The following is a 12,173-nucleotide window of genomic DNA, read 5'->3' as shown; positions in this document are numbered from 1 at the left end:
AAATCTTGCCGATATTCACACGGAGCAATTGAGTAGGTGGGAGGAATTCCCTAAGATGCTCCCCTGCATGGGCCGGGGCCAACGTGGGGTGGGGGTCTTGTTCATGAAGAGAATGGATCAGTGGGGGATGGGCTCTGCCTTTCGGATTCCCAGCTGACCACCGTTGTTCTGCAGGACTACTGGAAATGGAGGACCAGCATGGCTTAGTGGTTACAGCACAGGCCTGGGAGAAGGACCTGGGTTCTAATCCCGGCTCTGCCACGTCTGCTGTGTGACCTTGAGAAAGTCACTTCACTTCTCTGTGCTTCGGTTAACTCACTTGTAAAATGGGGATTAAGAGTATGAGTCCTCTGTGGGACAGGGACTGTGTCCAACCAGAAACAGATTAACTTGTAACTACTCATATCTTAGAACAGTGCTGGGCACATAGTAAGTGCTTAACAAGAACCATAATAATAATAAGATCGTCCCTTCGGATCCAACCGCTGCCTCGAGCCTCTAATTAAAAATGGGGAGTGGGACGAACCAATGAAGAGATATATTAAAAGACTTTATTCACAATAGAGAAATTTTACAAATATAGTTCTTAAAAAGTATGTGTCTTGATCTAATATGTCCCCGCTAACATTAGAGATTTATAGAAAGGTGAAAAAGATGAAATGGATTATATACAAATCAGAACCCACCTTTACGCACAGAAATGGGTAACAGGATGAGGTCACCACAAACATGATTAGGTATCGTAAATTTGTCATATAACACACATATATGCAGTATTTCACAAACTGTATCAAAAGCATATTTTCAGGAAAACAAAATTAAGTGCTGTTTACATTATTCACCTTTCAGAATATTACCAGATGTAAGCTTGACTTCATTGTAATGCTGAAGAGGAATGAAAGGTGGTTTCTCCATAAAGATCTCTTTAAAATATTCAAAACTCAAAATGATTCTATTGAATTTTCACAACTCATCTATCCCTTGTAATGTTTAACTTTTTGGTGTTTGGGATTCTTCTTAAAAACAAAGCTCTAGAATTTACAAAAGGTTATTCCTGCCATTGGCAGAGCTCTATGTAGTACAATCTTCCTGTCTACTTACACCAGGATACAAAAGGTACATTATAGTGCAGTTTGTACATACAACCTGAATTGAATTCCCTACCTGTTGAAGAAATAGATATCAACTTTGTGCTCTTTCAAATCATAGCTTAAAGAAATCAAGAAAATAAGTTTTTGTATTTTCCTCATTCCATGGAAGGTAAAATGAAAACTAGAATCTAAATGCATAAGGTCCAATTTTGGCTATAGTCCAGAAAGGAAAGTGTACACTTAATTGTCCATATTAAATTAAAAGAGAAGACTTGAAAAATATAAGCTGGAGGTTACACCAGGTCAAGGAAACATATCTGCCCCAATTTTTCTGCATCACTATTAGTTCCTGATTTTTGGATTTATTATCTGGCCTTTAGCCATAAGACCTAAAATATAATTATCAAAGCTAAAATAGAATGGCGGGCTCAGGCAAGAGGGTTTAGGGGAAAAAACACATATTCTACATATAGCACTTGACACTAGCTAGGAAGTTGAGGTCCGGGAAGACCATTTACTTTAAAAGCACATGGTGGATTAGTGTGTTGGAAGGGCAGAGCTTAAATTCAACCTTCTTTCAAAGGAGATCCTTTCTATTTAGCTTACATACATCAGCTCTTTCCTTGGCATACTGTAAATGAATCAAAAGGAAGATTCCTCTAGACTGCAAGCTCCTGGTGGGCAAGGAACGTGCCTACCAACTGTTATACTGTACTCTCCCAAGCGCTTAGTTCTGTGCTCTGCACACACTAAGCACTCAATAAATACCACTGGTTGGTATTTATTGTTATCCATTTAATAGAATTCAAGCACCCATTGGCTCTGGTTTGGAGAAAATACAATCCATGGTAACAATTCTGCCCACGAGAAAACAACTGTACAGCCTTGTTTAATCAAATCAGGGCTGGATCTGGGAGAGGCAGAGGGGCCTCTGGGATAGGGGAAAAGGCTGGCATAAAAGACAGACAGCCACCCTCTTCACCAAAGGCATATGTGTCTGATCGTGGCATTCTGAACTGTCTTGAACTCCTCTGTGTTTAGCCAAAATGTCTGAAATATTTGATCCACTCCACTTGCATTTACCACAGAGTAACGAAATTTAGCATTTTGGTGTGTTTCTGCTGTTGCAAGTGAGGGAATTTCATTCAAACTCCAGAATATGAAGATCGGTTCCATTTCCCACAATAGAAATTTTTACCTTTTAATGTCCATAGGAATTCTCGTATAAATACCTCTGCTCGGAAATCCAAAAATTGTACCCTTTTCTTCCCTCCTTTGGTGAACCAAATAACATTTAACAGCTAAAATCTCTTTCTGGAGGAGAGTCTATAGGATTGACTAAGGAGAAAATCTGGTCCGGGATTTTGGCACATGGACATCTGTAGGTCATATTGAGCTTTTTGTGTTGAGGTTTTTTCAAAAATAAAATGTTTCTATAACTTGGGCTGCCTTGGAGCAGAGTCACTCAGTGTTTTCACTTAGTAATAAATATTAGAATGAGATTTTCTCAGGCGGAGTTGCTATTACTGAGGCAAGACCTTTTTGACTGAAATCACTCACTCCATTTGACGGTGACTTAGATCACAAGTTAGACCAATCGGAATGTTTTCCAAGACTAGAATCAAAGACAATGACCGACAGATTTCCAAAAAAGTCAAAAAACAACAGCCATCAGAATTCTCAGCCGATCTTAGAAAGATTTTTACTTTCTAGTGAGAAAAAAAGAGCTTCCAGTACTATAGTTACACTGGTCCCTCTGTCAGTAATTCAGGGAGAGCAGGTTTGTCCAGAACTCTGTTTGCTTCCACCGCAAACTCTTTGCTGAGAACCCTCAGTCCCAGGGGTAGGTTAAGGAAGAAGTTATTCAGTTTGCAGTAATACAGTACATTCTAAACAAAATTTGAGGCAAGTTTCACAAATTAGTAAACGTCCGAAAAAAAAAAAAAAACACCACAAAATGCAGTTGACGTGCAGAACCTGGTTAGGTTTCCTTCAAACCAGTTCTAAAAGGAAAGAGTCAGAATGAGGTGGCAATTCTCCTATGTGGATTTTCCTATTTGTATTCCAATGTAAATGAAATGCTGAAGAAGACTTTTTACCAAATAATGATAGACCCGCATAAGAGGAGGCTGTCACAGTTACAAGATTCGTCTCGGATGGACAGTCAAACCAGACTAACGTGAAATTGAAAAGAAAAAAAAATCTATACTTAATTCATTATGGCTTTTTGCAACATGGCAAAATATTACAGCTTCAAGCAGACATCATCTCCTCATAGAGGAGGAAAACCTTTGCAGTCAAATCAAAAGTATTATAACAGATAACATGCAGACCCTTGTATTTGACAAAAACGACACTGCGGTTTGAGGAACTTTCAGGATGTTAGTTTCCTTAAAAAAAAATTAAGCTCTATTGGCTAGACAAATGTCAAGGAAATTATAATTACAGTCTAAATAATTTAGGTTCATTTATAAATATTTACTGGTAAACATAATAGACTGCAAAATAATTGGTTTAAAATGTAGCATAATCACTCCAATCTTAATAAAAATACACCATGGGCCTGAATACAAGAAAGGAACTCTTCAGGTGTGCAGCAAAATGAGGGGAATGCAGCAAGATGAAATGGGAACTGGCTTTTATGTGTGTTTGTCTTCTTTCTCAGCATCCTTGCGGAGTATAGGGAGAAGGTGAGCTTCAGTGTTAAAGATCCAATGTTCCAGGGGGAGAAGGTCATCATCAGAAAATAGCAAGTAGAGATACCTGGCCAGAGAAAATGGATTGAATTAGAACTGGCAGGGAAATGGAATCGCTCAATCAATGGTATATATTAAGCGTTTACTGCATGCAGAGCACTATACGAAGCACTTGAGAGAGTTGGTATGCAAGATCCCTGCTCTCAAGGAGCTTCTGGTCTCGAGGGGGAGACAGACATTAATATAAATAAGTTATGGATAAGTACATCAGTGTGGTGGGGCTGAGGGTGGGGTGAATATCAAATACTCAAAGAGCAGCATGGCGTAGTGGTTAGAACATGGGCCTGGGAGTCAGAAGGACATGGATTCTAATCCGGGCTCTGCCAATTGTCTGTTCTGTGGCCTCGGGAAAGTTACTTGACTTCTCTGTGCTTCAGCTCCCTCATCTGTAAAATGGGGATTGAGACTGTGAGCCCCACAGATGAAGTCATTCACCACAGAACTGCCCTTTAGCATTCGGACATCAATCTCATAGGAAACCAGAGGATTTGGGAGTTATCAAAGAATTACCTTTTTAGTCATTATTCACCTTTTTACCTTTGGACTTGTATTAACCCTTGAGTTAGGTAGCTATATTCTTCTCTACTGCCAGTAGGAAAAGATGGCTAATTTTTATATTATGTTCTATGTCCCATGTGGGGCGGGGACTGTGTCCAACCTAATCTGCTTAGCCCAACCCAGCACACAGTACAGTGGTAAAAAAATACCACAATTATTATCATTATTACAGATCCAAATGCATAGGCGATGTAGAAGGAGAGGGAGTAGGGGGAAAGAGGGCTTAATCAAGGAAGGCCTCATGGAGGAGATGTGATTTTAATAAGGTTTTGAAGGTGGGGAGAGTAATCTCTTTCAGATATACAGGGGAGGGAGTTCCAGGCTAGAAGGAGGAATAATAATAATATTAATAATTATGGAATTTAAGCACTTACTATGTGCCAAGCACTGTACTTAATGCTGCTGAGGGGACAAACAAATTTGGTTGGACAAGCAAATTTGATTGCACACAGACCCTGTCCCACATGGGGTTCAGAGTCTCAATTCTCATTTTACAGATAAGTAACTGAGGCCCAGACAAGTGAAGTGACTTGTCCAAGGTCGCAGAGCAGACAAATGGTGGAGCGGGTATTAGAAACCATGATCTTCTGACTCCTAGGCCTATACTCTATCCACTGTGCCACACTGCTTCTCAAGGAAGAGGGCGAGGGGTCCGTGGTGAGATAGACAAATCGTCAGGATTGGAGAAAAGAAGCAGCTCTGAAAATAAAATTTCATCTGCTGAATTTTCTCTGACTTGATGGGGAAGGAAGGGAAAATGATCAGATAAATCCCTAGTGAGGCTCACATTGGCTAATGATATATATCTGGAGCATGTAGAACACGAGGTAAAAATTAGCCTTGTTTCCTACTAGTAGTGGAGAAGAAAACTGCTACCTAACTCAAGGGTTAATACGAATCCAAAGCTAAAAAGATGAATAATGTCTAAAAAGGTATTTCTTTGATAACCCCCAAATCTTCTGGTTTGCTACGAGGCTGTTGGCAAAATACTGATAGGCAATTCTGTGTTGAATGACTTCTTCTGAGAAACACACCCTCAGAAACAACACTACAAAGCCACTAGATTAAATTCACTTTCTGTGGAACCTGCGGGATCTCTTCATGTTTCACACAAAAAACGTGGGTGGCAACAGAACAGGGTTAGAAGAAAAAGATTTCCAAAACAAAATCTTTTTTTCTCTAAAAGGTTGGAAAACCATTTTTCAGATTATGAGGTTGAATGCTTTCTTAAGGCCGCAAGGGATTACCATGAAGGTTAATGGCTTTCATTTCCCATTCTAAGACTGTAGAAGAAAACACTCCCCAGAAGCGAGGCCTATCCATCATACTGGAAAAATCAAAATTTCAGTTTAGAAGCAGCATGAGAAGCAGCAAGGCTTAATAGAAAGAGCATAGGCCTGGGAGTTAGATGACCTGGGTTCTAATCCCAGCTCCTCCACTTGTCTGCTGTGTGACCTTCAGCAAGTCACTTAAATTCTCTGTGCCTCAGCCCATCTGTAAAAAGCAGATTAAGACTGTGAGCCACAGGTGGGACAGGGACTGTGCCCAACCAATTATCTTCAGTATACCCCAATGCTTAGTACAGTGCCTTGCATATAATAATAAACATCATAATAATCATAACTGTGGCATTTGTTAAGCACCCACTATGCGCCAGGCACTGTACTAAGAGCTTAACAAATACCACTGTCATTACTTTTGTTATTGAGAAGCAGCGTGGCTCAGTGGAAAGAGCACGGGCTTTGGAGTCAGAGCTCGTGAGTTCGAATCCCAGCTCTGCCACTTGTCGGCTGTGTGACTGTGGGCAAGTCACTTAACTTCTCTGTGCCTCAGTTCCCTCATCTGTAAAATGGGGATTAAGACTGTGAGCCCCATGTGGGACAACCTGATTCCCCTATGTCTATCCCAGCGCTTAGAACAGTGCTCGGCACATAGTAAGCGCTTAACAAATACCAACATTATTATTATTATTATTATTATTATTATTATTACTAAGAAAGGAACCTATCCTATTGCTGTGCCATTTAGTAATTCCTGCTCATCTTTTGAACTGAGATTTAGAGAGTTCTCAAAGTCATTTAAATGGTGTTTATTATGAAAAGTGCAATCTGAATCCTTGCCATGAAACATGACAGGAATTGTACCAATTCCCGTCAGGCTCCTGCATTATCTGAATGTCAAGGGTGCTGATGGTAAGAACGGATCTGGGAAAAAGATCTGAAGTTCTCTTATGTTAATGAAACACTTGCAATCGGGGTGATTTTTTACTTACTTGAGTGTCTCTGCAAGGAAGAAGCTCTGTTGCACATCATCATGACTCAGATGGTTGCTATAAACATCTCGAAGGCCGGAATACCCACCATCTATTCGGCAGTGTTTTTCCAGTGCCTGTGTTTGAAAGAAGAAACCTTGGGTTTAAACTCAGAAATCATCCTGATTTTTGTTATTACCTTGACTAATCCAAGTCCCAAGTACATGGTAAAATCAGTGAAGTCTTTTTCATGAAGCCTGGAGTGAGCATTTGGAAGTACAAGTCCGGATAAAAAAGCATTCTTACACGTTTCCTTCACTAAAATCTTTTCTCCTCCAGGAAGCCTTCCTGGACTAAACTATCATGTAACCACCCTATTTTCCCTCCCTACTACTTCTCCCTCACATTTAGTCCCACCCTCTATGCTCTTAGGTAACCTCCCCATCCACGACACTTAGATACACAAACTTCTACTCGGTTGCTTCCCTTACCTGTAATTTACTGTCGTACTGTACTCTCCCAAGCACTTAAGCACAGTGCTTTGCACACAGTAAGTGCTCAATAAATACAATCGAATCAATGAATGAATGATTTGCATACAGTATGCACTCAATAAATACCTTGATTATTTTCCCTCAGATTGTAAACTCTAAGCTCATGTCTACCGACTGTATTATGCTCTCCTCTGAGGACTTAGTACAACACTTTGCAGGAAATGCTCGACAAGTTTATTGATTGATTGATTGATTCCTTTGTGGCACTCTATATCACAGTATATGATGAAAGTCAGTCTTCTCTGTGCTGTAATTGTCAGGTAAAAACCAGTTACATTTTTGTTGGATGGGTTCAGGGCGCATGAGGGTTGAAAAATGGACCATGACACTTCCTTCGTAAATTCTCAGAAACTACTAGATCCATATTTTTCTTTCTCCTTCAAATTTTAAAGGCTTAGGATCAGTTGGGACCAAGGCACTGCCTATCACATCTATTTTATGCAACAGGCTTTAGGAGGGGGAAAAAAAGACCCTCGGTATGAAGAAAAGAGTAAGGAGAATTGTGGGACTTGTGGCAGAGGAGAAACAGGGAATTCACATTTTTTTCATCTGCTAAGGTCTCTGTTATCAATCAATCAATTGCATTTATTGAGCACTTACTGTGTGCAGAGCACTGTACTAAGCACTTGGGAGAGTACAATACAACAGAGTTGGTACACACATTCCCTGTTTACAAGGAGCTAAACCTGATGATGCTGATGCAGTCTCCCACGGAGATGAACGAAGCTCATTCCTGATACTGCAGCACCTAGAACTTGTTCATTCATTCATTCAATCCTACTTATTGAGTGCTTATTGTGTGCAAAACACTGTACTGAGCGCTTGGGAGAATACAATATAACAATAAACCTGTGTGTAGGAATTGCTTCTAGAGCTACTGATTATGGGTAGGGAACACGCCTACTAATTCTGTTGTATTGTGCTCTTCCTAGTGCTTAGTACAGTGCTCTGCACATTGTAAGCACTCAGTAAATACCATTGATTGACTGATGCAACAGTGTTCACACTCTTTTTCCTGCCAGTCACGTCCCCACCGGGGAACGATGAGCAATAAGCAAGGAGGTAGGAGGGGATGCAGGGTTTTGCGAAGTGAACATAAGGGGTTTTTTATGTACAGGGCCCACGTAACTGACAGCATAGTGTCAATACTGTGTCTCAGCACCACAGACTACTGTTTGTCTTGTAGGCTCACTGTGGGTGGGGAATATGTCTGTTTCGTTGCTGTGTTGTACTCTCCCAAACACTTAGTACAGTGCTCTGCACACGGTAAGCGCTCAATATTGACGACTGATTGATTGATAGCCCCTGCAGTCTTTGCGACCCACATTAGTCAGCCATTTTCTCAGGATTCCTGCTGTTTCCATTTGCCTCACCAAATGCTCTAGGTGGTTCTTCAGCAAGAAACTTCCTCTCATTTATTTGATGACATTTATTAAGCGCTTCCTATGTGTTGAGCACTGTTCTAAGCACTGGGGTAGACACAAGTTAATTGGGTTGGACACAGTCCCTTCTCCCACGTAATAATAATAATGATGATGGTATTTGTTAAGTGCTTCATGTGCCAGGCACTGTACTAAGCACTGGAGTGGATACAAGCAAATTGGGTTGGACCACAATCCCTGTCCCACGTGGGGCTCACAGTCTCAATCCCCATTGCTTAAGGGAGACGGATGGACAGTCAGATGGACTGATGGACTGTCAGATGAGGCAACTGAGGTCCAAAGAAGTGAAGTGACTTGTCCAAGGTCACACAGCAGACAAGTGGAGGAGCTGGGATTAGAACCCATGACCTTCTGACTCCCAGGCCGGTGCTCTAACCATTAATAAGTGAAACAGCGTAGCTCAGTGGAAAGAGCATGGGCTTGGGAGTCAGAGGTCATGAGTTTGAATCCTGTGTGACTGTGGGCAAGTCACGTCACTTCTCTGTACCTCAGTTACCTCATCTGTCAAATGGGGATGAAGACTGTGAGCCTCATGTGGGACAACCTGATTACCCTGTATCTACCCCAGTGCTTAGAACAGTCCTCTGCACATAGTAAGCACTTAAAAAATACCATTATTATTAATAATGATGGTATTTAAGCACTTATTACTTGCAAAGCACTGTTCTAAGCGCTGGGGGGATACAAGATGATCAGGTTGTCCCACGTGGGCTCAGTCTTAATCCCCATTTTACAGATGAGGGAACAGAGGCACAGAGAAGTTAAGTGACTTGCCCAAAGTCACATAGCTGACGAGCGGTGGAGCCGGGATTAGAACCATGACCTCTGATTCTCAAGCCTGGGCTCTTTCCACTGAGCCATGCTGCAAAGTGCCAGCAGGCACTTCACTTCTAGAAGAGTCAGGTCTCAATCCAGATCTCCAGATTCCCAGACCAGTGCTCTTTCCACTGATCAATCAGCAGGACTGGAATTACATATACATCTGAGCAGAAAGAAAGCAAACCCATCCTTGGAGTAAAATAGCAGACTGAATTAACCGCAGCAGGAAACAGTGCAGCCCACAAAGGTAGTCTTGGTTCGCTCTGACTTTATTTTTGCTGGAAGACTAAATGATCAATTTTCAATATTTACAATGGAAACTATCCTGACATACATCAGATATATTCTCCACTTTGCCAGTGTAGTTCCACGGGGGAGAAATCTTTACACCACTAAAACATGATTTCGAGCGATTGCAATGTGTGTTTGTCTCCGCTTTTCTACCCAGAGGCCTCCAAACTCCTATTCTTTGTGCTACAATACAGTCAGTTCTCCCTTAAAGTGCATTCTCACTTCTATCACCAATGAACGTGGTATGACAGTGGGAGAAATGATTAGACACATTAGCCCAATGACCTGCAAGGAATATCAGAGTACGATGTTTCCTTCAAGCAAGATTCATCAGGGATGAAATCAATCAATCAATTGTATGAATTGAGAACTTACTGTGTGCAGAGCACTGTGCTTAAGCACTTGAGAGAAGAAACTCCAACTGAGATGACACGTTTTTTGTCCACGAAATTTCACATTATAGAAGAATGTGGCTGTGCTTGGAAATTTCCCAGGAGACTAGCCAACCATCCAACATACATTCACATCTAAGCATGTGATGTATGCTCTACGCTCAGGACATCGCCCTCCTTCTCATTTTGACTGGAGTGGGCCTTTGACTTTATGCTGAAATCCAAATATCAGCACGGATGGGAAGGAACGGAGGAAAACTACATGGCATTTTGCTTTTATATCCTCTCTTAGGTTGCGTTCTTTGTTCTGTCCATCTGTCTCCCTTAAGCAATGACAATCCACCCTCTCTTTTCAGTTCTGAAAGCGATCCCTAACATATTTTCATGTTTGCAAACTACAAAGCAAATAGGAACGGGCATGCTGCACTCCAGAAAACCCTTCTGGATTTGAAGATGATTTCTTTGAAGAAAACTGTCAGAGAAAGACAGGCTGGCCAGTGACCATCTGAGCCCGCTTACAACATGCGAAATGGCGGGTGGTGGAAAAATTATTTCCTGCTACTACTCAAATATTTTACTGGCAATGAAACACCCTTCCTGCAAGAAGGCAGACAGTGACGATGCTGCTTTCTTTTAACCGGTGCTGGGAGAGAAAATACGAGTGGCACTAGAGCTGAAGTAGAGAGACTTTAATTGCCACTTTAGTTAAAGGGATTCTGCAAATGAAAGAACTATCTGTCTAAAGCCGAGCAAGCACTGAGGAAAAGTTGCCTCAAGCATGGGGTCCTCATATTTCAAAGCTCTTGGGGAAAAATTTGCACAATCTACTTAGTGGAAAATAAGAACATGGAAGCAGCCAGGAACATGATTAAATAGCAGAGTTAGCAAGCCCCAGTATCGTGGTGGCAGAAATTGCAGAAAGGAATGTTCTTATTACCCAAGTCCTTGATCCTTAGGGAGGATTTTTTGTGGCACGAGCAAAGCTAGGTATCAGAGAACATTGTCAGTTGTATTTATTGAGAACTTACTGTACTAAGCTCTTGAAAGAGTACAATATAATGAGAATGTAATGAGAATGTAATGAGAATACAATGAGAAGCAGCGTGGCTCTGTGGAAAGAGCCCGGACTTAGGAGTCAGAAGTCATGGGTTCTAACCCCGGCTCTGCCAGCTGTCAGACTTTGGGCAAGTCACTTAACTTCTCTGTGCCTCAGTTACCTCATCTGTAAAATGGGGATGAAGACTGTGAGCCTCACACGGGACAATTTGATGACCCTGTATCTACCCCAGCGCTTAGAACAGTGCTCGGCACACAGTAAGCGCTTAACAAATACCAACATTATTATATCAGAGAGTTGGTAAACACATTCCCTACCCATAGTGAGCCTACAGTCTAGAGGGGGAGACAGTCATTAATATACATAATTTACAATATATAATTTAGCGATGGGCACATAAGTACTTTGGGGTTGAAGGTGGGGTGAATATAAAATGCCCAAAGGTCACAGATAATGCAGAAGGGAGAGGTAATTGGGAAAAAGAAGCCTTAATAGGAGAAGGCCTCCTGGAGGAGATGTGACCTCAATAAGGCCTTGAAGGTGGGGAGAGTGGTGGTCTGCCATATATGGAGGGGGAGGGAGTTCCAGGCCAGGGGGAGGACGTGGGGAAGGGATAGGCAGTGAGATTGGGGCACAGTGAGTAACCTGGCGCTAGGGGACTGAAGTGTGTGGGCTGGGCTGTAGTAGGAGATATGTGAGGTAAAGGCAGGACAGGGGCAAGCTGATTGAGTGTTTTAAACCTGATGGCAAGGAGTTTCTGCTTGATGTGAAAGTGGATGGGCAACCACTGGAGGATCTTGAGGAATAGGGAGTCATGGATGGAACCTTTTTTAAGAAAAATAATCCATGCAGTGGAGTGTAGTTTGGACTGCAGTGGGGAGAGACAGGAGGCAGAGGCAGTGGTCAAGGCAGGATTGGATCAGAGTTTGGATCAGCATAATAGCAGTTTGGATGGAGAGGAA

The 12,173-nt window shown here is 41.8% G+C and overlaps 1 protein-coding gene across 1 annotated transcript in view; it reads right to left on the bottom strand.

Annotated features, from left to right (window-relative positions):
- Positions 1 to 529: 529 nt before the first annotated feature.
- MAN1A1 (mannosidase alpha class 1A member 1) overlaps positions 530 to 12,173 on the bottom strand; it is a 285,232-nt gene continuing 273,588 nt past the window's right edge. The window contains exons 17-18 of the mRNA XM_039914596.1: positions 6,678 to 6,793; positions 530 to 3,854 (exon numbers count right to left, since the gene is read on the bottom strand). Of these exons, the coding sequence (XP_039770530.1) occupies positions 3,731 to 3,854; positions 6,678 to 6,793 (240 nt within the window). The 3' untranslated portion in view covers positions 530 to 3,730. The remainder of the gene's footprint in view (positions 3,855 to 6,677; positions 6,794 to 12,173) is intronic.

The sequence above is a fragment of the Ornithorhynchus anatinus genome, chromosome 2, assembly GCF_004115215.2.
Source record: "Ornithorhynchus anatinus isolate Pmale09 chromosome 2, mOrnAna1.pri.v4, whole genome shotgun sequence".
NCBI classification, from domain to species: Eukaryota; Metazoa; Chordata; class Mammalia; order Monotremata; family Ornithorhynchidae; genus Ornithorhynchus; species Ornithorhynchus anatinus.
The sequence above is the reverse complement of the archived record's forward strand: the minus strand, read 5'-3'. Positions and strand labels throughout refer to the sequence as shown.